This window comes from Erpetoichthys calabaricus, chromosome 3, assembly GCF_900747795.2.
Source record: "Erpetoichthys calabaricus chromosome 3, fErpCal1.3, whole genome shotgun sequence".
Classification (NCBI taxonomy): domain Eukaryota; kingdom Metazoa; phylum Chordata; class Cladistia; order Polypteriformes; family Polypteridae; genus Erpetoichthys; species Erpetoichthys calabaricus.
The window spans coordinates 49557337-49583920 of NC_041396.2; the positions used below are offsets into that span (position 1 = coordinate 49557337).

The 26584-nt window shown below is 37.9% G+C and overlaps 2 protein-coding genes across 6 annotated transcripts in view; one reads left to right on the plus strand and one right to left on the minus strand.

Annotated features, from left to right (window-relative positions):
• The window catches only part of slc30a2 (solute carrier family 30 member 2), a 293279-nt gene that overhangs the window by 149285 nt on the left and 117410 nt on the right, over positions 1 to 26584 (minus strand). The window lies entirely within an intron of this gene.
• The window catches only part of si:ch211-243j20.2 (uridine-cytidine kinase-like 1), a 242853-nt gene continuing 221668 nt past the window's right edge, over positions 5400 to 26584 (plus strand). For 4 of the 5 annotated variants that reach the window (XM_051925491.1, XM_051925487.1, XM_051925490.1 and 1 more), the window contains exons 1-3: positions 5400 to 5549; positions 12327 to 12526; positions 20894 to 21000. In XM_051925491.1, coding sequence (XP_051781451.1) covers positions 5467 to 5549; positions 12327 to 12526; positions 20894 to 21000 — 390 coding nt within the window. In that variant the 5' untranslated portion in view covers positions 5400 to 5466. The remainder of the gene's footprint in view (positions 5550 to 12326; positions 12527 to 20893; positions 21001 to 26584) is intronic. The other variant, XM_051925489.1, reaches the window with a different exon arrangement.

The following is a 26584-nucleotide window of genomic DNA, read 5'->3' on the forward strand; positions in this document are numbered from 1 at the left end:
CTTTGGACTGTGGGAGGAAACCGGAGTGCCCAGAGGAAACCCACACAGACATGGGGAGAACATGCAAACTCCACGCAGGGAGGACCTGGGAAGCGAACCCAGGTCCCCAGGTCTCCCAACTGCGGGGCAGCAGCGCTACCCACTGCGCCACCGTGCCGCCTATATGTAACATAACCCAAAAATATTTCAACAAATACATTATAGTTTTTTTCCCCATACATGTCAATTGAAGGTACAAAGGAAAAGGATATCCACTGGAGTGTGGTTCTTGCAAAACATTCAAGCTTTTGCAGCAGTCAACAGATCTGACAGGGTTCCAGAAAAACATCAAATAAATGAAATTTAGTTTTGCTCCAGTTCTAGGAAAGATACAATTAAGGCATTTTTATTGTCAGCCAGATGCACAAAAAGCTTATTATTAAGACAAAGTGGTTCAATTGCATATTTTACACCTTGTGAAGGAATGTCCATTTGACAAGCCTCTTAAGGTAGTACAGGGAAGAGGGAAATCCCACTGGAAACCTCTATCAAGAGTGAAACTAAGAACAGGCCTGAAAAGAGAGGAGTAAAAGAAAGCAAGCACACTCAACTGCTTAGAGGCAATGCATAGCGTTCCCTTTAAAGAACAAGAAAACTAAAGAGCTGTCTTAGAGGCCCAACTCTTCAATGACTGCTCACTTAAGCAGTAGAGAGGATGTGGGGGAGCTACGTCACCTGTTAGAGAGGGATGAATGCACCTATGCTGGACAATATTCCAGCATAGTTGATTTCTTGAAGTTAAAGAGCAAGGTTGTTTAAAATAAATTTAACTTGAAATAACTATGGCTATCACTGTTCTGCCAGAACAGAAATGGCTAATGAGAAAATAAAAGACCCCTACTTGAAATAAAAATGGAAAAAAGATAGTCAGGAAATCAGAGATCAAAAAACCAAAGCACAAAACACAAAATGATGTTAAAGTAAAAAAAATTAAAAAATACAAAGTTATGAAGTCTGCAAGTGCAAATGCTTTCGAATAAGTAAAGCAAACAATATATTTTTTGATATTTTTTTAACATGGACATAGAGAAAATGCTGCTGTGATGTTATACAGTATATGCTGGGAGTGGTGGTGCCACATGCTGCATTCCTGGGAACTACATGGTGGCAAGTGGAGCTCTATGGCCAACTGTGGCTCTTTGTGGCAAAAGACACAAAATGGTGGCACACCCATGGTCAAAAAACAGTAACAAAAAAATGTATGCAATGAGTAACATTAAGGTGCTTTCAAGGGATGTGCAGGCACTGTAGCACTCAATGGGTCAAGGCAAGTTATTTCATGCTGACAGATATATTGACAGACATGGGTTATTGTAATAGATGCTTCATGCATTATATGTGAACGCACCTAAGAAATAACTCCATCCATCCATCCATTTTCCAACCCGCTGAATCCGAACACAGGGTCACGGGGGTCTGCTGGAGCCAATCCCAGCCAACACAGGGCACAAGGCAGGGAACCAATCCTGGACAGGGTGCCAACCCACCGCAGGACACACACAAACACAGCCACACACCAAGCATACACTAGGGCCAATTTAGAATCGCCAATCCACCTAACCTGCATGTCTTTGGACTGTGGGAGGAAACCGGAGCGCCCGGAGGAAACCCACGCAGACACGGGGAGAACATGCAAACTCCACGCAGGGAGGACCCGGGAAGAAAGAAATAACTCAAACAATAATAAAAATGTATACTGTTGTTGATGTAGATCAAAAAAAAAAAACATGTCAAAATAAATTAACAGTGACAAAACCCCTATTCACAAACCCTGTGATCCAGAAGGAACAACACGTGTGGAAATGTTCACAACTGTCCCAGTCCAGGCAATACAATATTGAAAGCCACTTGCAAAAGGTTGACAAGGTGTACATATGGTACCTTTGTGGTTAAGGGTTGGGGTAGGGCCTGTCAGCATCATAGGAAAGACAGTTTAATCATCACTACTACATGAATAGTCCCTCCACACACCAGTGTACTTAAGAATGGGCTTCAAAGGAAATGTATATCCTGTTGAGGTGAAAGGTACCTCAACAGGAAATCTACCAATAACAACAGAGCAAGTGAGAGAGCAAGATCATAAGATGAGCTCAAAAGGGCAATAGCTGACAGAAGAGAAATCCCATTTGAGATATGTTGGACCTTGCTGCCTTCTAAAGACTGAAGTCAGACTTAAAGGTGCTTTGGGGATCTATTCTTTTAGAGGTAGGTCAGAGCTTAGAAGTAAAGGGAAGCAAGGAGCCAATAAAGGCAGCTCTTGTCTAGCAAATTCAGTTTAAAAAAGGCTAAAAGGTAAACCTGGTGGGACTGTATCCTCTCTCTTTTTTAATCCAGTCTTATGTATTTTATAAATAAAGCACACTCTACTTTGTATCTCAGTGGTCTTTTTGGTATAATTTTAGGTTGGTACTCTGTTTTAACCTATTATATAGACTAAATATTGGATGCACTTTCCACCTATTTCTCAAAGACATACAGTGGTGTGAAAAACTATTTGCCCCCTTCCTGATTTTTTATTCTTTTGCATGTTTGTCACACAAAATGTTTCTGATCATCAAACACATTTAACCATTAGTCAAATATAACACAAGTAAACACAAAATGCAGTTTGTAAATGGTGGTTTTTATTATTTAGGGAGAAAAAAAAATCCAAACCTACATGGCCCTGTGTGAAAAAGTAATTGCCCCCTGAACCTAATAACTGGTTGGGCCACCCTTAGCAGCAATAACTGCAATCAAGCGTTTGCGATAACTTGCAATGAGTCTATTACAGCGCTCTGGAGGAATTTTGGCCCACTCATCTTTGCAAAATTGTTGTAATTCAGCTTTATTTGAGGGTTTTCTAGCATGAACCGCCGTTTTAAGGTCATGCCATAGCATCTCAATTGGATTCAGGTCAGGACTTTGACTAGGCCACTCCAAAGTCTTCATTCTGTTTTTCTTCAGCCATTCAGAGGTGGATTTGCTGGTGTGTTTTGGGTCATTGTCCTGTTGCAGCACCCAAGATCGCTTCAGCTTGAGTTGACGAACAGATGGCCGGACATTCTCCTTCAGGATTTTTTGGTAGACAGTAGAATTCATGGTTCCATCTATCACAGCAAGCCTTCCAGGTCCTGAAGCAGCAAAACAACCCCAGACCATCACACTACCACCACCATATTTTACTGTTGGTATGATGTTCTTTTTCTGAAATGCTGTGTTCCTTTTACGCCAGATGTAACGGGACATTTGCCTTCCAAAAAGTTCAACTTTTGTCTCATCAGTCCACAAGGTATTTTCCCAAAAGTCTTGGCAATCATTGAGATGTTTCTTAGCAAAATTGAGACGAGCCCTAATGTTCTTTTTGCTTAACAGTGGTTTGCGTCTTGGAAATCTGCCATGCAGGCCGTTTTTGCCCAGTCTCTTTCTTATGGTGGAGTCGTGAACACTGACCTTAATTGAGGCAAGTGAGGCCTGCAGTTCTTTAGACGTTGTCCTGGGGTCTTTTGTGACCTCTCGGATGAGTCGTCTCTGTGCTCTTGGGGTAATTTTGGTCGGCCGGCCACTCCTGGGAAGGTTCACCACTGTTCCATGTTTTTGCCATTTGTGGATAATGGCTCTCACTGTGGTTCGCTGGACTCCCAAAGCTTTAGAAATGGCTTTATAACCTTTACCAGACTGATAGATCTCAATTACTTCTGTTCTCATTTGTTTCTGAATTTCTTTGGATCTTGGCATGATGTCTAGCTTTTGAGGTGCTTTTGGTCTACTTCTCTGTGTCAGGCAGCTCCTATTTAAGTGATTTCTTGATTGAAACAAGTGTGGCAGTAATCAGGCCTGGGGGTGGCTACGGAAATTGAACTCAGGTGTGATACACCACAGTTAGGTTATTTTTTAACAAGGGGGCAATTACTTTTTCACACAGGGCCATGTAGGTTTGGATTTTTTTTCTCCCTAAATAATAAAAACCATCATTTAAAAACTGCATTTTGTGTTTACTTGTGTTATATTTGACTAATGGTTAAATGTGTTTGATGATCAGAAACATTTTGTGTGACAAACATGCAAAAGAATAAGAAATCAGGAAGGGGGCAAATAGTTTTTCACACCACTGTATGTGTGTAAATTACTGTCTCAAAATTGGCCCAATATGAGTGGTTACATGTGCTTGGGTGATTATGTCCCACTTTGTACATCCAGGGTTGGTTTCCTGCCTAGATAGGCAGTGGCTCCCCAAAAATCCTTAACTAGCTAGGGAATGTTAGAAAACAAATGTTTTGATTTACAAGTCACTACATTTAGTTTTAACAGGGCCAGTGGTGAAGCTACTCTCTCACAGATCCAACATCCAAGCTTTGAATTCCAGGCCCAGTTGCTATGTGTGAATTCTGCTTGTGGGTTTTTTTTGCTAAGTATTGTGTTTTTCTACACAAAGGTAATTTGTGACTTTAAATTTGGCCTGTGTGGTTGAGTGGCCTTGATGGACTAGAGTCTCATCTAGGACTAGCTCAAGCTTTGTGATAAATGCTGCTAGTCACCTACAAGCCTGAAATGGAGTAAAGATGTTTAAGAGTGTTACTTTATATTTAGTAAAAGTGGATGGTTATGCCAAGTTTGGTTTATTGGTTACTCTAAATTGGTACCCAGCAGTAAATATAGAACGTTTTGAACTCTCAGCATACTCTATAACCACAATCCGAAGTCTGTTTATTCCTGGACAATGTTTATGATCGCTACAATATATATGAAAAGTACATCTTGTTTTAATACCATTTTGAAAAATGAACTGCCTGAGCCAGGGACATGCACTTAATTCAGATATATCAGAATAAACCCGTTGCGTATTTTAGTGCCTCTTCTTCGCAGTTCTCTTTTATAATTTTGTTTTAAAGCTTCACCTAACCAATATCTGTCTTTTAAGCCCACCACACTTCCTTATCATGGTGGATTTGTAGGCGAACGCTGTATAATATCCCCTTCATATTTAACGCTTCCGCCGCTGGGTGAATTACGCGGCGATAATGGCGTCAGATTTGGAGACACGCCCCCGTGCTTGCGCTTTATTAACTGTCTCAGTAAAAGAATATTCTTTTCGCTCAAGTGAAGTTTGAATCTTTCAGACTAGGAAATTACAGTTCTTTCAACGTAAGAGGATTTGGTACAAACTGCAACAAAACACTATAGTTTATGCATGTATTGCCATCCTTACTTTCACATGCATAGCGCGCGGGGGCCGGTTGGCTGGCAAGCGCGGGTTGCAGCACGCTGTACATTACGTACTACAGTTTTCAAAAATAGGCTTCTGGGATTTGTAGTTCAGAATGTATCCCTTGTTGTTTCCAGAGAGTATCAGTATTTAGGATTAAAGAAATACATTTCCCAGTATGCTCAACGCTGAAAATATTCTTCCTTTCTTTCCACCATAACCATCTCTTCGGGACCTAAACTATGGCATCAGAAATTATGGATGCAGAGGTGCAAAACAATAAAGGAGAAGGAGATGAAGATAGATCGTTTTCGAGGTCTGACAGGTATGTAGGTACGGCTGACAGTGTTCGTGACGATCAGATTAATGAAACATTATATGTAAAGGAAAACGTGAGTCCAGGCCGTCTACCCGGCGCACATGTTAGAAACGGATGATCTGACGGTTATTTTTTCACGATATTCAACATCACAATTTTGTGTACTTTTACAATATTTAAAGTAGATGTCATTAGCATAAGCGTGAAATGAGGATTTTTATAATGTTGTTTTAGGTACTAGTTAATTTCGTTCAAATATCTGAATGCATTTACGAAGTGTTCATTAGTTCAGCAGCCAGATATTGCTAAGACAGAAAAGTCGTGGAGATACCCTTATAAAGAAAGACTATATTAACGTGATAAGGATACGTGGTTATACATATAAGGAGTGAGAGAGAGAGAGAGGAAACAAAGCAGCAAACCCGTGTGGTAGCAATATTTTTCGAGCAGCACGTTAGAAAATAAATTAATTAATGAATGGATGGATGGATTAGAACACGGTTTGCTAGTTTGACGTACTACATTAAAGGCGTATTGTTCGGCGTTGGTATACTTAGTAAGCTTATTTTAGTCACACAACCTTTATAGCTTTTCCATAGTATTCAGATGTTGAATTTCCGAGGCAGATTGGATGAATTCCATGTTTTAAGGTTTTGGCAAAGGTTTTACAGCCGGACGCCTATTCTGACACTAATCCTAGCTATGTATCCGGGCTTGGGACCGGGAGCAAGTTTGAATACTGTTGGTACATTTAGGATTCTTTTTGTTCTTACTTGGGACAAAGCAGCGACAATCCTATTAACATGTCAGTCTCGGCCATCCCTGAGGGAACATGATGCCTGTACTGCCTGGCTCAGCACATGCTGTTGTAATGGCCAAACTATATAGAGTCTGTGTTTTATGTATTTATTCATTTATTTAACATAGGTTAGCTGTTTTATTTATTTTCTTTTATTTAACTAGGTTATCTATCACTTTATTCAGCTATCAATCAATGTCACAGTTGGACTCTCGATTGATGTCTTCTCCTTTCCTGTTTTTTTTTTTGTGCAAGTTATTATAAAGACTGGAATAATGTATATGCACGAGATGGCAATTGTTCAGTTCTAAATTATGCAATGATTCAAGTGACTAGCACAGGAGATTTCCCCTTCCCTTTTCTTACCCAGCCTCTTAAAAACCTAAAATTGTGAAGTTGGTGGTCTCCCTAAATGCATTTTTTCACTTTTCCAAGTTTTACTTTGCCATTTAAGGTTAGAACATTTATCTTTATGATCAAATTTTTACTGTTTTACAAAGATTTCTGTTTTTAATTCTTTTTTACATTATTCACCTACATTTTCAGCATTGTTTGTAGCTATACAGGCTACAAATCCATACACTGCTTAAAATGACTGTGTTGCATTAGAAAGCTTTTAGGTTTGAAATTACATTCTCAGACATAATACAGTAGATAAATTTCTTCTTTGTGACAATTAAGCTATCTATCTTGTTAAAAAAGCTCAATCAATAAATATTACAGCAGACAACAACCCTCTCTCAAATACACACTAGAATGTCCAAAAAGATAGAAAACTAAAAAAAAAAAATTAAATAAACTGCTGACTTGGCAGTCACAGTGAGAGATTATATTAATGTATTGAAGCTCATCCGCTTGCATATCTCTGAGCTTACCCCACAACAAGAATAGTTGGATGGAATTGAAGGCACTGGAGAAAATAAAAACATCATTGTAACATTGCTGCCAGATTTGTCCAGATGGAAATAAGCAATTGTGGAGGAGATATAACTGCATCTTCCACCCCATTCTTAGTCCATCAGGCAAACTGTATTTCGTACAAGTGATTTATCACAAAAGTAGTGTGTAGTCCCAGACCATCTTCATGCTGTAAGATATAAGTGCCAATGGTCTTTAGTCATTAGGTAAAGAGGCGCCTACCTTCTTTGGAACTGGAACAATGTTTTCCACAGCAGCTGCACTTTTGCAGCCTAAGTGACAGACTGAACAGGTGATAGGGAATACCACAAAGCTGGTCAGTACAGTCCTTAAGAACTCGAGGACTAACTCTGTGTGGTCCCGCAGATTTTCCTGTGTTGTGGTTTCACTTGGTCATCAGTAAGATCATACTGATGATCAGAGATGAACTCATCCATTTCCATTCCAGCTGAATTGGTAGTAACTGTTGATATAGTGTGTTGCCTTTTATGAAGCACAGATGCAAAACTGCAGCTAAAAAGCACATGGAGCTAATTAAGAAATGTTGCTGTTTGCAGAATGGTGTGGAGGTGCATAAAAAAAAAATAATTTTTTGTTTTCTTTTTTATTACTAAGGGATGTTATGCTGTATTTGTGGTAAATGAGGCAGAAGCTAACAATTTATATTTTACATTTATGGCATACCATTTAACATATCAATATATTACAAAACATAACCCTCCATCCATCCATCTATTATCCAACCCGCTATATGCTAACACAGGGTCATGGGGGTCTGTTGGAGCCAATCCCAGCCAACACATGGCGCAAGGCAGGAGCAAATCCCGGGGAGGGCGCCAGCCCACTGCAGGACACACACACACACACACACACCCACACACCCAGCACACACTAGGGACAATTTAGGATCGCCAATGCACCTAACCTGCATGTCTTTGGACTGTGGGAGGAAACCCACGCAGACACGGGGAGAACATGCAAACTCCATGTAGAGGGGACCCAGGAAGCAAATCCAGGTCTCCTTACTGTGAGGCAGCAGCGCTACCACTGTGCCACCATGCCGCCCAACATAACCTTCCATTAAATAAAAAAGCTTGAGTAGCAGTGTGCCACAGTCCACTTAGTTAAAGTAAGTATTTTTGACTACTTGGTGTAGAGAAAGCTAATTTAAGAAAATATTATTTTGCAAATGACTTGCATGATTCGTTAAATCGACAAGAGCATTGAGTAGTGTCTTGTGAATTATTCACATTAAATGTTAAATATAAATGTTATATTTAGTGAAAGTGCCTGTCAACTTTATATATTACATGCAGTATTGTAAGGTTTGCAGTATGACCCAGTATAATCCAGTAAATACACCCACATGTACTTTCATTTTTAAAAGTGCTGACACGAAAAACTTAAAAGAAGGTTTAACAGCAGATGCAAGATTTCATTTTTTGTTAAGGTCATCAGCTATATTTCTCTCTAATGATATCCGCGTCCTGCCAAAAATATCAATTTTTCAAACTGCTTAGCCATAAAAAGGCCACCAGTGCCCAGACCCTTTATCATTTTGGAAAGACAATTTGAATGTATCGGATCTGCAACAATAGATGTGTCTGGTTTGCTTCTGTATGTACTCGCCTTTTGATATATTATTGTGCCTTAAAATGAAATCATGGGAACTTTGCCACTTTGCAAGTAACTGGTCTTGGAAACATATTTGGATTTTGCTTGCAAGATGTTTTAATTTATTTTTTCTAGATAAAGAATAAACCTTCAGTGTTCAGTTAGGAGTTAGTAAACAAAGCAGTGATTTCTTATTATTATTTTGAAGAAGCAAAAAAAACCTAAAGGTTGCTTAATGGCCTGAAGTAGTTTTCCTAAAGTTCTTTTTTTTTTAATCAGTAAAACATTTTATCTTGATATTTAAACTTATCTTGTGATGAACAAAGATCAGAAAAGTTCTTAATGCAGCACTTGCTCTTACACAAGATAGACAAGTACGCTTTCATACTCCAACAATGAACAGGTCATCAGCAACTTCTGTGATCAAAAAGACATCTGATTATGTTCTCAATAAATGACATTCAAAGCAAAATTTAAAAAACATAATGGTAAGTTACTTTTTAAATAAAACCAAACAATTGCCAGGTAAGGTGCACAGTATCGCACTAGCCAAAATTTAAGATGCGCTTATGCTAATGTGAAAGACTCCAGCATTGATGAAAGAAAGTTGACAATTGGCTTCTTCATTTTGTAAAAGTGTGCTTTCTAACATTTCTGTTTGAACAAAAATTTTGAGGGAGTCTGTTGAGCCTAGCTAACTCCAGTTCTGGCCAGCTACCAGGAAGTAAGCACAGTGCAAACAATCTTAATGCAGTTTTCAGGAACAGTTATAATTTGTCCTCAGATATTGGCTGAGTTACTTTGTTTATGTTTTTTCCAGTTAACCTGTTTATGCTCTTTTTTTGGTTAACCCATTGACATTATTACTTGTGTCTTAAATATATAGTTGCAAGCATATTATTAAAAAATTATGTAAAAAGGAATTAATTCAATAAACATACAAAGATAAATATACAGGTGGAATCCCGTTATAACAAAACTGATGGGACCATAAAAATATTTCTTAATAATAATGGAAATTTCGTTATACTTGAATATGGGGAAAATTTGTATAGTATTGTGACGGGGACACCCACGATTCACCATGTACAACAGCAGCTGCTCAAGGACAGCTCCGTAGCTGCTCTGCTGTGTCTGGTAAACAGTATACCAAGGGCAAAGCAATTGTTGTCCTCTGCAGGATCAGGGTTACTGCATATTGTGCTTGTCGCACAATGTTTATCATTTAATACTGGACTTTGATCTGCTCTTCCTCACACTCTCCTGATCTGTCTTCTCCAGATGGCTTCTGCCACAGTAGTGATTCTGAGTTCTTCAAATCTGAAAATGGGAGCCCGTGCCGTGGCTTCTAAGAGCTCCTATTCTGAATGAAGTCTTGAGACTGTTCCTGCCTTCTCTATACAGTAATAAAGTATCTGCATTTTCCTTGAAACCCTGGACTCGCCTTCCTGTCTTTCATGCAACACTGTGACCAAAGCTTGACAATACATGTATTAAAAAAACATTGCTTCTTAAACTGCAAAAAATATTTTATTTAAAAATGAGATGATAGATGATGATAGAAGTGCTATGAAACTCGGAACAGTATGCACACGGATGCTTGGCGAAGCACTGATTCAGAATTCGGCTATGTGTATAATGTCATGCTAACACGCTTGCTGAGACTGTCTGAGACCGGAAAATTCACAACAGACTCTTTTGCTGAGACAATCTGTTGCAGGGTTCCCAAGAATCAGCATGAAAAGTGTAGGAGCAGTATTAAGTATTTTTTGGATCTCATTCTTATCTTCGGTGGCCGAAAAAATGTTCAGAATTCCACCACATTTACGTGGGACTGTATGTTTGAACACTCTCAAAATGTAAAATTCTCAAGTCAGTGTGGGATATGGAAACAAGGAAAACCAGAACATTTATTGGATGACAAAACCAAAAATGTTCCAGGTTATGTGACTTAAAGGGTTTAACGAGAGGAAGCCATGAACAGTGACATGCTCCTAAAGTAAAAAAAATCTCTGTAATGTAGCCCTCTTCCAATGGCACATTTGTGCCATATCTTTATCTGTTAATATGCACCACATATTTAACAGCTTTTAAACCAGTTTGAAACTGTAGAGTTTTTGTTTCAGTAACAGGCCAAAGCAACCCCAGTTCACTATTTAATGCATCTGACTGCAAAGTTAAAGAAAGAGCCATAACCTCTGCTAGGGTAGACAAAAAGGTGGTTATTGCATAGATTCTCCAATGTAGGATTCATTTGTATTCTCCAATTTAGGAGGCCCAGACCCCTCATGGACCCCGTGATCATCAGAGGTGACTGTGTGCAGATGGTGCAGACCTATAAATACCTGGGAGTGCAACTGGATGATAACTTAGACTGGACTGCCAATACTGATGTTCTGTGTAAGAAAGGACAGAGCCAGTTATACTTCCTTAGAAGGCTGGCGTCCTTCAACATCTGCAATAAGATGCTGCAGATGTTCTATCAGACGGTTGTGGCGAGCGCCCTCTTCTACGCGGTGGTGTGCTGGGGAAGCAGCATTAAGAAGAAAGACACCTCACGCCTGGACAAACTGGTGAGGAAGGCAGGCTCTATTGTTGGCATGGAGCTAGACAGTTTAACATCTGTGGCAGAGCGACGGGCGCTCAGCAGGCTCCTATCAATTATGGAAAATCCACTGCATCCACTCTCCAGACAGAGGAGCAGCTTCAGCGACAGACTGCTGTCACTGTCCTGCTCCACTGACAGACTGAGAAGATCGTTCCTCCCCTAAACTATGCGACTCTTCAATTCCACCCGGGGGGGTAAACGTTAACATTATATAAAGTTATTGTCTGTTTTTACCTGCATTATTATCAATCTTTAATTTAATATTGTTTTTTTTTTGTATCAGTAAGGTGCTGCTGGAGTATGTGAATTTCCCTTTGGGATTAATAAAGTATCTATCTATCTGTGTAAAGTTTTTTTTTGTTTTATAGCATTTACCAACACATTTAAACTATGAGCTGTTCTTGGTCAAATAACATTGAACCTCCAAAATGCTACCAATTCAGAAATCTCAAAAAAAGGTCACAAGCCTCAAAAAACAAGGGTTTGCACCAACAGAGTATGCCTCTCCACGTCAAGCAGTCTAACACCAAATTCTACAGGATGGTACTTCAAGTAATCTTTCAGAGATCTTCATTAGCAACTCTTCTGAGACATACTGTAGTTGTATTTTTTACTTCATTTCAGATTATGTCAGCACATATACTGGCAGAACAGAATGATGTATGAAATGAAAAAAATATATAGTTTTACCATGGATAAATGTGTTATGTATGAAGAATTGAAGATTCTGAGCAGGATCCTGGATTTAATGAATTTGCAACATTTTAGCTTTTTTTTATTTATTTTTTTTAATATGAGCAGATCCTAGATCCTAATCTCTGACATATGCTTTTTATTTTTACAGTGGTAGTGGAGAAGATTCTTTAGATAATCTTTTCCCTAGATGTAACCTGACACCCTCTCTTTCTCCACGGAAGAGAACAACCAGCCAAAGTAAAACAGAACCACCACTATTGAGAACCAGTAAGAGAACAATCTACACAGCTGGAAGACCACCCTGGTATAATGTGACAGGAACAACATTTAAAGAAGCTTTTGTAATAGGTAATCATGTAATTTCTTAAGAATGAATGTGATTTTGGTGTGTGTTTCTGCATAGTATTAAAATATGTACAGGCTGTGCAATTTCACCTCTTAACAAATTTTTTGAAGACTTGTGATTTGTTGAAAAATAATGCAAACAAATTTCAGAAAATATTGGCAGTCCAAAATATTTAATTGCTCGAAATTAACATTAAAGTACATACAGTGGGGCAAAAAAGTATTTAGTTAGCCACCAATTGTGCAAGTTCTCCCTCTTAAAAAGATGAGAGAGGCCTGTAATTTTCATCATAGGTGTATACCTCAACTATGAGAGACAAAATTATAAAAAAATCCAGAAAATCACATTGTCTGATTTTAAAGAATTTATTTGCAAATTATGGTGGAAAATAAGTATTTGGTCACCTACAAACAAGCAAGATTTCTGGCTCTCACAGACCTGTAACTTCTTCTGTAAGAGACTCCTCTGTCCTCCACTCGTTACCTGTATTAATGGCACCTGTTTGAACTCGTTCGCAAAATAAAAGACACCTGTCCACAACCTCAAACAGTCACACTCCAAACTCCACTATGGCCAAGACCAAAGAGCTGTCAAAGGACACCAGAAACAAAATTGTAGACCTGCACCTGGCTGGGAAGACTGCATCTGCAATAGGTAAGCAGCTTGGTGTGAAGAAATCAACTGTGGGAGCAATTATTAAAAATGGAAGACATACAAGACCACTGATAATCTCCCTCGATCTGGGGCTCCACGCAAGATCTCACCCCGTGGGGTCAAAATGATCACAAGAACGGTGAGCAAAAATCCCAGATCCACACGGGGGGACCTAGTGAATGACCTGCAGAGAGCTGGAACCAAAGTAACAAAGGCTACCATCAGTAACACACTACGCCACCAGGGACTCAAATCCTGCAGTGCCAGACGTGTACCCCTGCTTAAGCCAGTACATGTGCAGGCCCGTCTGAAGTTTGCTAGAGAGCATTCGGATGATCCAGAAGAGGATTGGGAGAATGTCATATGGTCAGATGAAACCAAAATAGAACTTTTTGGTAAAAACTCTACTCGTCGTGTTTGGAGGAGAACGGATGCAACTCAGCATTCTAAGAACACCATACCTACTGTAAAGCATGGGGGTGGAAACATCATGCTTTGGGGCTGTTTTTCTGCAAAGGGACCAGGACGACTGATCCGTGTAAAGGAAAGAATGAATGGGGCCATATATCGTCAGATTTTGAGTGAAAACCTCCTTCCATCAGCAAGGGCATTGAAGATGAAACGTGGCTGGGTCTTTCAGTATGACAATGATCCCAAACACACCGCCTGGGTAACGAAGGAGTGGCTTCGTAAGAAGCATTTCGAGGTCCTGGAGTGGCCTAGCCAGTCTCCAGATCTCAACCCCATAGAAAATCTTTGATGGGAGTTGAAAGTCCGTGTTGCCCAGCGACAGCCCCAAAACATCACTGCTCTAGAGGAGATCTGCATGGAGGAATGGGCCAAAATACCAGCAACAGTGTGTGAAAACCGTGTAAAGACTTACAGAAAACGTTTGACCTCTGTCATTGCCAACAAAGGGTATATAACAAAGTATTGAGATGAACTTTTGTTATTGACCAAATACTTTTTTTTCCACCACAATTTCCAAATAAATTTTTCAAAAATCAGACAATGTGATTTTCTGGATTTTTTTTTCTCATTTTGTCTCTCATAGTTGAGGTATACGTAAGCCAAATGTGAAAATTTACAATGAAACCGGTTCTAAAAAACAATTTTTAAAGTAATAAGTAAATTAACACAGTAATTATTTTATTAAAATAAAAATACCAGTTTTACTTTAAAAAAAAAAAAAAAAAAAAAAGATAAGTTTTACTATGGAAGTTTTATAATAAAAATCCTGTGTTACTTCACCACAATATGCCTTTTTAGGATGCTGCATGCTGCTGTCAGTTTAACATTTTGCACAAGTGTGCTGTGGCTATCTGGTGATAGTTAGTAAGGAAGAAGTTAAGCACATACGAAGCATGGAATCAAATAAAAAGAACTGAATAAAAGTTACAAGTACATATTTAATCCTGCATGTGATGTGGGATAAATATAATCCTCCCAGTTCAGGGTTACATGCAGTGATTTTCACAGTAGCACTGGGTGTAAGGCAAGAAGCAAATGTGCTACTCCAGTGCATTTTAGGACTCAGTCGCACAGTTAAACAGAAAAGAGTGTGCTGCTTGCAATCCAGTAACAGAAATCTAAAGTATCAGCCTATTTTTAATCCAGCTGGTTGCTATAGATATTTAAAACCATGTGATCAGCGGCCTCATGTATAAACGGGGCGTACGAACATATGAACATATATCACGATGTATAAAAACTAAACTTGCTGTAAAGCCATGCACATTGTCATGCCAGCTCAAACCACTGCGTATACAAGTTTTTGGCTCGGTTTTGCAAACTGGCGGCACCCAGCGTCAAAGCAGTGCTACTATTCCTGTGTGGTTTCCCTTTATTTTTTTTAGATTCACATCCCTGATGCGGCTTTATCAAATACACTGAAATTAACCGCATATTGTTTTTTAGTTTATGGCATCGGATTGTATTCAACCTCTAACCATATAATGGTGTACCGAATGGCCAAACTATTCCAAATACCATGGCCACTTTAGTGTTGTTACTCTCAGTGCACCACTCAGAGTATTTTAATCCACTGTATTTGAGCGTGGAATCACAGCTGTACAGCAGCTGATTGGAAAGCTCTACAGCAGATTGTGTCAAGATCGGGAGAAATATCGGGATACAGTTTCTAGCACACGCTGCCTCAGCCATGGGCACAGTCTATTTGAATTTCACCCATTCGGCAAACGCTTCAGAGCATTTCCTGTAGGGACCTCGTGGTTCAGAAACGGTTTCCTCCCAAGAGCTCTGAACGCACTCAATCAGTCCATCAACTGCTCCTGGTAGAACTGTTTGTACTTACAAGTACAATTGCCTCACTGTAAACTTGCATTACAGTTGTAATATTGTACAACCTGAGCCACTTGTGCTTTCATATTGTATATTTTTCGCTGCTTTTTTATCCTATTATTATTATTGTTGTTGTTGTTATTTTTGCCATTTTATAGGAAAGTAAGTAGTAAGTGGAGGATTTGCATATTGAATCTCATTGTACCATACAGTAACAATAAATAAATTCAATTCAATAAAAGAGAGCGTGTATTTACAGATGATGATGACTGGTTTCTAAGTTGATTTAGATTTCTAGGCGCTATATTCTTGGAGCTCTTGATATCATTTTTAGGATGAAATGCAGTAAAGCATATATATTACATTATACAGATACATTTTTAACTTCATTTAAATAATGTATATTGTTAATGATTAAGCATGCAAGGACTTGGTGGCACAGCAGTAGCGATGTTGGTTTAAGCAGTGGTATTCATAACAAAAGGAAGTTGATTGAGTGACAGAGAGTGATGGAGAAATTTGAAAGTTAAGGGATTGTTCCTGCCTCGTGCTGTATGTTTGCTGGGACTGGTGCAACCCTGGATAAATAGATGGATGGAATAATTAAACATGTAGTACAAAGGATATTTCAGTGTTCCCAAAAAGTTTTGAAGAATCAACGTTCTAAGCTTACAGATGGCTTGACATTTATTAATCAGCTGATTATGTGGTGATTGGTTATTTGGAGAAAGAAAAGGAAGGACATCAATCGGGGGTTAGTACGTTTGAAAGAGACAGTACTGCTGCAATAAATTATTTTATTGAGGGTCATGCACGGTACAGCAAGCATCTTACAGGAGACCGGAACAATCTCTGGAAGGGGCGCCAGTTCGTTGCTACCACCGCACCACCATGCCTCAATGTTTTATACATGCTTTAATTTCTATCATCATGAAAATAATATCAAGTATAAATCTTAGTATTTAAATTGTTCTGACAGCTGCAACATCATGAATGTATCCTGTGTGCTGGTGGTGTAACAGAAAGCCCATTTAAGAAGCACGTAGTGATTCACACACATAAGAGTACATAGTGCGAAAAGCGCTATATAAATGCAAATAATTATTTTATATATATATATATATATTACTGCATAGCCTTTTGTTTTTGAAGAAGCCAATCAATGATCACCACAAAGCTCTTTGTCAAGTTAAAAGAGAAGAAATAAAAAGATAGAAAAAAAAGACAAATTAACTGATGGAGCCAAGCCATGATTAATGAAACACCAATTTTTTCTATAGCTGATAAAGATGCTGTTTATCAGAATTCAATAAGAGGAAAATGGGACAGTGCTTTTGAGTGAATGAAAGAAATTAGTAACTTTTTTTTTTTTGTTGATAGAAATTTATTCAAATTAAGTGTATACTCAGACAGTACTAATTTTAGGTTTTGATACTAATGGACAGTCTGGAATTTTAGTAGTTTTTGCTTTGAATGAATCAACTTTAAATTCCCTTTGGAACATTACCAAATTCAAATTTAATACAGAGTTCTGCTGTAGTCTGTTCCACTCCAACACCAAGATGGACTATATGTAGCATTTTCAGCAGTAAGCAGCTCAAGTGAACTAATAATGTTAACCCCTGGTATAAAAAATATACAAGTAGTGTATACAGAACAGTAGCTAGTTACATAGTACTTCTGATATTCCAGTTACCAAATGGCACTATAACTGAGGCCCATTCATATAAAAATGTCCTGTGTGACAATGGATAACATAACTGGTTTAGTATAATACAAAAGACAACCAGAGTAAACAAAGTATAAACAGTTTTTAAATGATCGTATGATTTATTCAAGGAAAAGGGTTCAGCAACGCCTGTATCACCCATGTGAAAAAGTAACTGCCCCCTAAATGTAAAACTTGGTTTTGCCATCTTTAACGACAACAGCTGCAGTCATAGTCTTTGACATCTCTGTGGAGAAATGTTGGCCCATTCTACTTTGCAGAATTGTTTTAATTCAGCCACATTTGAAGCTTTTCAACATCTAATTGCCAGTTTTAAGTTCCCAAAACAAAATTTCAGTGATGTTCAAGTCAGAACTTTGATTAGGCCTCTCTAAAACCTTAATTTTTTTTTCCTTTCATCCATTCACTGGAGGACTTGCTCTTGTGCTTCATATTGTTGTCCTGCATGCGTTACCCAATTGTGCTTGAGCTTCAGATCATGGGCTGATGACTGGACATTCCTCTTCAGTACTTTTTGTTATAGAACTGAATTTATGCTTTCCTCAATCATGGCAAGTTGCCCAGGCTATGAAGCAGCCAAGCAACCTCATACATAGTACCACCACCATGTTTGACTGTGGGCATGGTGTTCTTATTGTGGAAAGCTATATTAACTTTATGTCAGATGTACAGTATCAAGACCTTTGTCTTTCAAAATGTTTCTCTTTGACTCCTCAGTCAACAGACTATTTTACCTTTAAAGTTTTGGGTGAAATCATGTTTTTTTTGGCAATTGTTAGATGTGCCTTTATGTCCCTTTTGTTTAGCAGTTGGTTTTGCCTTACAACTGTTCCAAGGATACCATTTTGCCCAGTGTCTTTCTCATGGTGTAATCATGAATGCTGAGAGAGGCCTGCAATTTTATAGGTGTTTTTCTCCTGTTATTATTTAAATTTGTTTTATTGTCTGAAGATTAGAAACAAATTCTTTTTCATGGCACTGTACGTAGATGGACAGATGAAGTTAACTTCAGCTGTTTTACCCTGGTCAACAATTCTATATAGGAAAATTAACTTACTAATTGGAAATGATACATTTGAATAGAGAATATATTTTCATGTTTGAGATTAAACTAGGTGCCAAATGTGTTGTGTTGATGCAGCACTCTCAATAGGTTTAGAAGATTATCTAATTACACCTTATTCATTACAAACATAGTTTTTAATGTGTGTTTGGTAATCCAGTTGAATTTTTGCTGTTTTTAATTAAATACAGTATTTGTTTCACCTTTTTTGAATTAAATTAGGCTTGCAGCCCACATTGCAGAAGCAACTTCAGCCAGATAGTGTAACGCCTTTTAATGTGAAAAGTACCATGGGGACAGTGTCCATTATCATTAGTACGCAGTCCATTACCTCTCAGTGAACATAGCTGACAGGTTACAATTTCACACTTGGTTGTTTCCCAGCTGATTACTGTATTCCAATAAACCCCATCCTTATGACCTTAGCTGCACTACAATATTTCTTGAAACTGGCAGAATCCCTTGAGATATATAATAATGAAGTTGTATTAAGGGCAGACACAAGAGAAGGATATTAGAATGAATAAAGAAATGCATGAAATAAGTACCTAAAATAGTAAAACAAAACACTTTTTTACATTGTGTTTAAATGCAGTTAACAATGTTAAACCCATAATGATGTAAATATCTTTCAAAGAATCCACTAAAGAGATTAGCATCTTGATAATCTGCCCCAGAATAATTTGATTATCTGTACCCACAAGAGGTAAGGACTGAGAATATGCACCAGTGAACAATACTGCCACTACTCCTACTATTTACTGTTGAATTAGTATAATTGGACAGATTATTGGTCAAGAGTAACCCTCTATGTCACCATTTTGTAATGTGTCATGTAGTTTTTCAGTGTGATAACTTTATTCATTGTATAATATGATGAGTGGTTATTTTAGTTTGACGAGAGATGTTTTACTCTATAAAGCCACAACATCAATTATCCAGTCATATAGCGTATAAAAAAAGTAAAATGGCTCCTTTTCCTCAAGTCTGATACTACAGTGACAGTGTACTTTATATAAGTCATGCTCCATTTGGTATGGTAGCATGTTTTCACAATATAATCCAAACAATAATTACTAGACTGGAACATATGCAAACATTTTCCTCAGTTTGTTGTCCCATATAGCAAATATTTTAACATAAGTGTTCTGATTTTTAATTTTTTTATTTTGGTACATTTGAGCTTGCTGCAGGTGATGTCAATGAATCTTATATTTTGTGCAGTGTGTTCTTTTTCAAGCAAATTAAAAGATCTACTGTCCTGCCAGTTTTTTTTTTAATGTAATTGCATCCTTACCTTTACATTGTAGTATCTGATGGTAATTGTAACCTGTTCTTATTTTGCTTCTGCTTGTATTTTTAAAAGGATTTCTTAAATTGATAGTGAGATTTTGTAATAGGTCAAAGGTATCCGCTACCTACAATACGACAAGTTAAAATTTATTTAAGAAATTACCTATTGATGGGTTCTCATCATTAGATTTTAAATTGATTAACCAAAGTTATTGTTGCACCAGAACTGACATACTAAAAATAAAATACAACTCTGCCACCAAAATCATCACCATGTTTTGGAATGCCTGCTGTCTTTTGGATATGGCAGTCAAAACAGCCAACAACTGGTGTGAATATTCATATTCAAAATGAGTAAACATTCTAAGTTAGATTAACGATTTTGGGTGTTACGTTTTACATTTACACATGCTTTTTTAATGCTTATGGTAACTGTTGCAGTGGCTGTAATAACAAATGGCAACAGCAAAAATAAAAAAAATTTTTTACAATCCTAGCCGTTCTTGGTCAGCTGTTATTTAAATATGAGAGCCGCCAAAATCACTAGTAGCTGCATCCTATAAAAGGGAACCATCAGTACTACCGTCTTGTTTTCAATCTAGTACTTATAACTGGTATATAAGCCTTAAATCACTCAACCTTCTGGGCACGAAGCACATTCTCTCAGCCCCGTCACTCAGCAAGACATGTTGCTGTACATTTGTAGCACAAGACAGACTTCACAATTGTTTAATTTTGACAAAGTTATGATCTGAAGATGGTAAAGAAAAAAGTAGTATAATGAACATAATAATACCATGAGCACTGAAATAAACCTGTTCTCTTTTGGTTTTATGGTCAAATAAAACTATAGTGGTGGATTGTTTTTACTAGTTGTTTTTTGTTTAACCTTTCTTTCCTGTGTCTTTGCCACTGTGCTGTGATTTTCAAATTTCTGAGTTGCTTATGTCTCCTTGATACTCTGAGGACTTGTTTCTTGAATTTTATTATATAATCCAAAACAATATTTGTTTTTATTCTTTACTAAAAATGTTCTAGGTAAAAGATGTGAATATTTAGATGAAAACTAACAAATAACAATGATAATAATAGCTACTCATGATCTACACAATTTCAGTCCAGGCAAGTAATGTAAAATCACTGTGTATGGAAAGACATTGGAAATACTGGGAGCCATAGAATCCAAGGAGGAAAGTATATCTTGTTAGAATGCATAGCACAAAATTATAATAATGTTGTAGAATGATGGGCAGGGGGAGCATGGATTATCTAAACAAAAGATTCTTCAATAAACAGACAATAAATATTTTTTATCTCATTTTATTTCAGGCCTTTGTGGTGGCAGTGCTTCTGGAAAAACTACAGTGGCAAACAAGATTATTGAAGCATTGGATGTGCCCTGGGTAGTTCTTCTATCCATGGATTCATTTTACAAGGTAAATTAAGTACATACTTCGCTGTTTGCAAATCGCTTACTTCTTTTGTAATTACCAAGACAGATCAACATGTTCAGTTTCATTAAAGAATTTATGAGATCTCTTAATATCCCTTTCCCACTGTAACTTTATTCTTTTTAGGTGTCTGTCTGTCTATCTGTCCATATGACATAACTCGTCTCGCTTGGACCAGTTTTGTTGAAATGAGGCTCACTTGCTCTTCATGGAAATTTGTTGAGACCATTCTTGAGATTGTGTTGTACACAGTTTTAATATTTCATAATGTCCCTTTGAAAAGCATTGGTGAATTTGCGTGCTTGCCTGTCTCAAAACAGAAAAATGTTCTGTGTGACTTCAACTACGAATTAGTTTACTGTTTCAATTTTGGTTTGAAAGTGGTTACACCAACTTATATATTTTGTATATTTCCTAGTTTTTTACCTTGATTATCCACTAATGACACAAAAAAGATCCTCAGTAAATTAAAGTTATTGAAAAAAAGTTATTGAAACACCAAAAGAGCGTGTGCATGGGTAGGAAGTTGTTGGCACTGGCATCAGCAAATTGTTTCTGCTTTATGAAGTCTTCCCAGTAGCTTGTGCACCAGCAGAAGAGAAATAGTGCATCAGCACCTCGGTTCCCCCGATGCTTTAAGTCATAACAGGTAAGTTAAATAATCTTTGTAATTGTAAAAGTGTAACATGCACGCAAGACCCTGCACTCTGAGTACCAAAGGTAATGCGAAAAGGTAATTTCCCCTTTTGGGATTAATAAAGTTTATCAAGAACAAAGAAAGAAAGAAAAACAAAAGGTTGTCTAGACATACCTTATACTAAACCCACATCACAGCACCTTTATACAGTGGTGTGAAAAACTATTTGCCCCCTTCCTGATTTCTTATTCTTTTGCATGTTTGTCACACAAAATGTTTCTGATCATCAAACACATTTAACCATTAGTCAAATATAACACAAGTAAACACAAAATGCAGTTTTTAAATGATGGTTTTTATTATTTAGGGAGAAAAAAAATCCAAACCTACATGGCCCTGTGTGAAAAAGTAATTGCCCCCTTGTTAAAAAATAACCTAACTGTGGTGTATCACACCTGAGTTCAATTTCCGTAGCCACCCCCAGGCCTGATTACTGCCATACCTGTTTCAATCAAGAAATCACTTAAATAGGAGCTGCCTGACACAGAGAAGTAGACCAAAAGCACCTCAAAAGCTAGACATCATGCCAAGATCCAAAGAAATTCAGGAACAAATGAGAACAGAAGTAATTGAGATCTATCAGTCTGGTAAAGGTTATAAAGCCATTTCTAAAGCTTTGGGACTCCAGCGAACCACAGTGAGAGCCATTATCCACAAATGGCAAAAACATGGAACAGTGGTGAACCTTCCCAGGAGTGGCCGGCCGACCAAAATTACCCCAAGAGCGCAGAGACGACTCATCTGAGAGGTCACAAAAGACCCCAGGACAACGTCTAAAGAACTGCAGGCCTCACTTGCCTCAATTAAGGTCAGTGTTCACGACTCCACCATAAGAAAGAGACTGGGCAAAAACGGCCTGCATGGCAGATTTCCAAGACGCAAACCACTGTTAAGCAAAAAGAACATTAGGGCTCGTCTCAATTTTGCTAAGAAACATCTCAATGATTGCCAAGACTTTTGAGAAAATACCTTGTGGACTGATGAGACAAAAGTTGAACTTTTTGGAAGGCAAATGTCCCGTTACATCTGGCGTAAAAGGAACACAGCATTTCAGAAAAAGAACATCATACCAACAGTAAAATATGGTGGTGGTAGTGTGATGGTATGGGGTTGTTTTGCTGCTTCAGGACCTGGAAGGCTTGCTGTGATAGATGGAACCATGAATTCTACTGTCTACCAAAAAATCCTGAAGGAGAATGTCCGGCCATCTGTTCGTCAACTCAAGCTGAAGCGATCTTGGGTGCTGCAACAGGACAATGACCCAAAACACACCAGCAAATCCACCTCTGAATGGCTGAAGAAAAACAAAATGAAGACTTTGGAGTGGCCTAGTCAAAGTCCTGACCTGAATCCAATTGAGATGCTATGGCATGACCTTAAAAAGGCGGTTCATGCTAGAAAACCCTCAAATAAAGCTGAATTACAACAATTTTGCAAAGATGAGTGGGCCAAAATTCCTCCAGAGCGCTGTAATAGACTCATTGCAAGTTATCGCAAACGCTTGATTGCAGTTATTGCTGCTAAGGGTGGCCCAACCAGTTATTAGGTTCAGGGGGCAATTACTTTTTCACACAGGGCCATGTAGGTTTGGATTTTTTTTTCTCCCTAAATAATAAAAACCACCATTTACAAACTGCATTTTGTGTTTACTTGTGTTATATTTGACTAATGGTTAAATGTGTTTGATGATCAGAAACATTTTGTGTGACAAACATGCAAAAGAATAAGAAATCAGGAAGGGGGCAAATAGTTTTTCACACCACTGTATGCAGATTACCATGTTTCACTATTTCACTATCTGTATAATTTAGTAGGGAGACCAAATGTCTCAGTGACAAGCACAATCCTGATTTCAGGCTGTGCCTCCCAATAAATAACTGAAGAATATCAAAATGTCCTGGGTTTAACAGGCTTCCATTTAATAAAACATTGCTCCGCCCAACCAAACATCCAGTGCTCCAAGGGGGTTCCCCCACATTCATCCATACTCTTGCCCCTCCACCATCTCTTCGATGTACAGTAATTTACATATAATAGCATGGTCAAAACTCTGAGGGCAGGAAAAGTTGATTATGAACTTTTGTTAAATTTGAACAATATCACTAGGAAGACCAAAAACAGAGTACTGCCATTGATTTGTTTCTACATCAGCCACTGTGTGGAATCATATGTGGTCATTTGTGAAATTGTTGGTTTTTCTCCCCTGTGCTCTGATACCTTTCTGATGATGATGAGGTAAAGCAAGCATTAAACAAATGAGGATAGGCTTTATGCATAGGGAATCATGCTATACAAGTGTCTTGTCTTGGGACACATTCACCTGTTATCCATAATGGTCACTCATTATAATGAAGTTTGCCTTGTTGTTATATTATTTTCCTAAAGTATTATAACTGAATAGCTTTGCAAGTCTCATTTCATGAAAATTACAATGGGAAGTCATTCTCAAGCAAGGAAGAAATTAATTATAAAAGTTTTATTTTTTAACTTTATTTAAGTTCCAGGGTCTCATGTATAATGAAGTGTGTAGAATTCATAGTAAAACGTGGCATATGGACAAAACTGGAAATGTGTGTATGCACAAAAAATCCAGATGCATAAAGCTGTGCATACGGGAAGTTCCACACACTGACGAAAGTACGCTACAAAATGTACTATTTTTTGGCTTAAACAGTGCTATAAGCAAGAAAAAGAAAATGATATAGCATGGCAGAGACACTCTAAAGTTCAAGTTGAGAAAGTCACAAAATAAAAAAGAGTTGGTCAGATATCAAAGTCAGCATGTGAATTGTATGTGAATTTCCCCTTGGGATTAATAAAGTATCTATCTATCTATCTATGAAAATGTAAGTTGCAACCCTCCGTCTGTTTATTCTGTCTTAGACAATATTACAAAAGCTGACCCCCATGCCGAGAACGTATATCCACATAGTGATGGGCTCGTATGCCCAACACTTCTTCGGGTCATGGCCACACACACACCTCTGCCTTGGAAACCACTGGGCGACCATTTGGCTGTGTGCTGACAGACGCTATTCTGAAGTCACAAAATGCAATAGTGGATGCTGTAAGAGATGTGGCCAATGAACTAAAGAATATAAGGGCTGTACTATATGATATTGACCACAAATTAAATGAATTGGTTGAAAAATAAATGCTGCATTTGATTACCTATTTTCACATTCTGCTAATTATATCCAGACAAAGTTGTAATGCTGTCCAATTTGGGTGATCATTTGGTGGGTCTGTGTCAGGTTCATCATAATGCATTTCTTCCGGTACAGGCAAGCCACGATTGTGTGCCACATTATGCAGCACACTACATGCTTGCACAACGCAACATACTTTCTGTGGACTATAGAGTAGCACAATAATAGAGTGGAAATACTTTCTATTTACATAAACAAATTCATTCTCTGACGGCGCCTTTATAGTGTAGCGTCGGCACCAAAAGCCACAATGGATTGAATCCCTGCTCTTTACATGTTAATACCAAACATGATTTTTATTTCTATTGGATGGATTTTTAATAATTAGAATTTTTCCACAGAATAATAATTTTCAAAACAACATGACAGTATCTAAAATTTCATCAGTTTCTGTCTTGTTTATAGTGTATTGGATTTTGGCTTTAGATTTCTCAAAAGAGTTTACTTTTTTATGTTAGCCTAAAACTCTTAAATTTATTTCCCCCCACATCAAGCAACACTCAGTGCCCTAGAATGACAAAGCAAAAAGAAGATTTCAGACATTTTTGCAAACTTTTTAGTAAACTGAAATATCACTTGAGTATTGTTTGATGTGGAGAAAAAGTGAATTTAAATGATTTTAGCACATGGCTGCAATATAAGCAACATGTGAAAAAAATAAAGGGGTCTGAATACTTTATGAATGCAATGTATATAAAAATAAAGTAGAAATATCTTTGCGAAATAAACTAAAAAGTGCACTGTGAAGGGAAACCATAATAACCTTGGCAATGGCACCAACAAAAGTTAAGCTTTTTAAAGTATATAATTTTATTCCAGTAGCTATTAGAAAAATGTGTATTGACACTAACTGTGGTTAGTTTTATCATTAGTCCATACAATAGTTAACTTCTTTTTAATATATTCTAGGAGTATAATAGCATTCACTTACTTGGAATTTTACAAGAAATGTGTTAATTTCCTGGTCCAATAGCATTCACTCATGACTGTCCTCTTGAGGTTCATGATATTAAGTGGGAAGGGAAACTGAAAATTGTGTAGAAGAGCTGTTCATACACTACTGGTCAGATGTTTTAGAACAGGCATGTCAAACACACGGCCCCTGGGCCGCATGCGGCCAGCAACAGAAATCTGTGCGGCCCGCATGACAGATCCTAGTTAGCACTGAACTTGTACAAAATGATTACTATCGTTTGTGATTGAATCATTCTGCATCTTCGGTGTTAGTTATTGACTTTTCTTACTTCTGCCTTCTGACAAAAGCGCGTTTTCCCATGGCATTACGGTACGTCATCTGCTAGTATAGCCACGAGCCTTGACCAAAGTTAATGAGCCGCAGCGTCACAACTGAAGTGCTTGGCTGCAGCAGCAGGGGCGGCCTTAGGCATGTGCAAACTGTGCACCTGCACAGTGCCGCCAAATCCCAGGGGCTGCCACGCCAATATATATTGATGAAAATAATGACACAGCTGACGGCAATGTGGCCGAAAAACATTGTGTTTCTTGTTAATTAGTACGCTGTATTTACAAATGTCGCTAGAGTCGGAGCAGTAAGCTATATGTAGTATTATAACATTCTGCCGTAATGAGAATATCATGGGCCGCCACTTGGTTTTCAAGTTACGGACACGCGTATATAGAAGCCTGTCATGACCACGAGGCG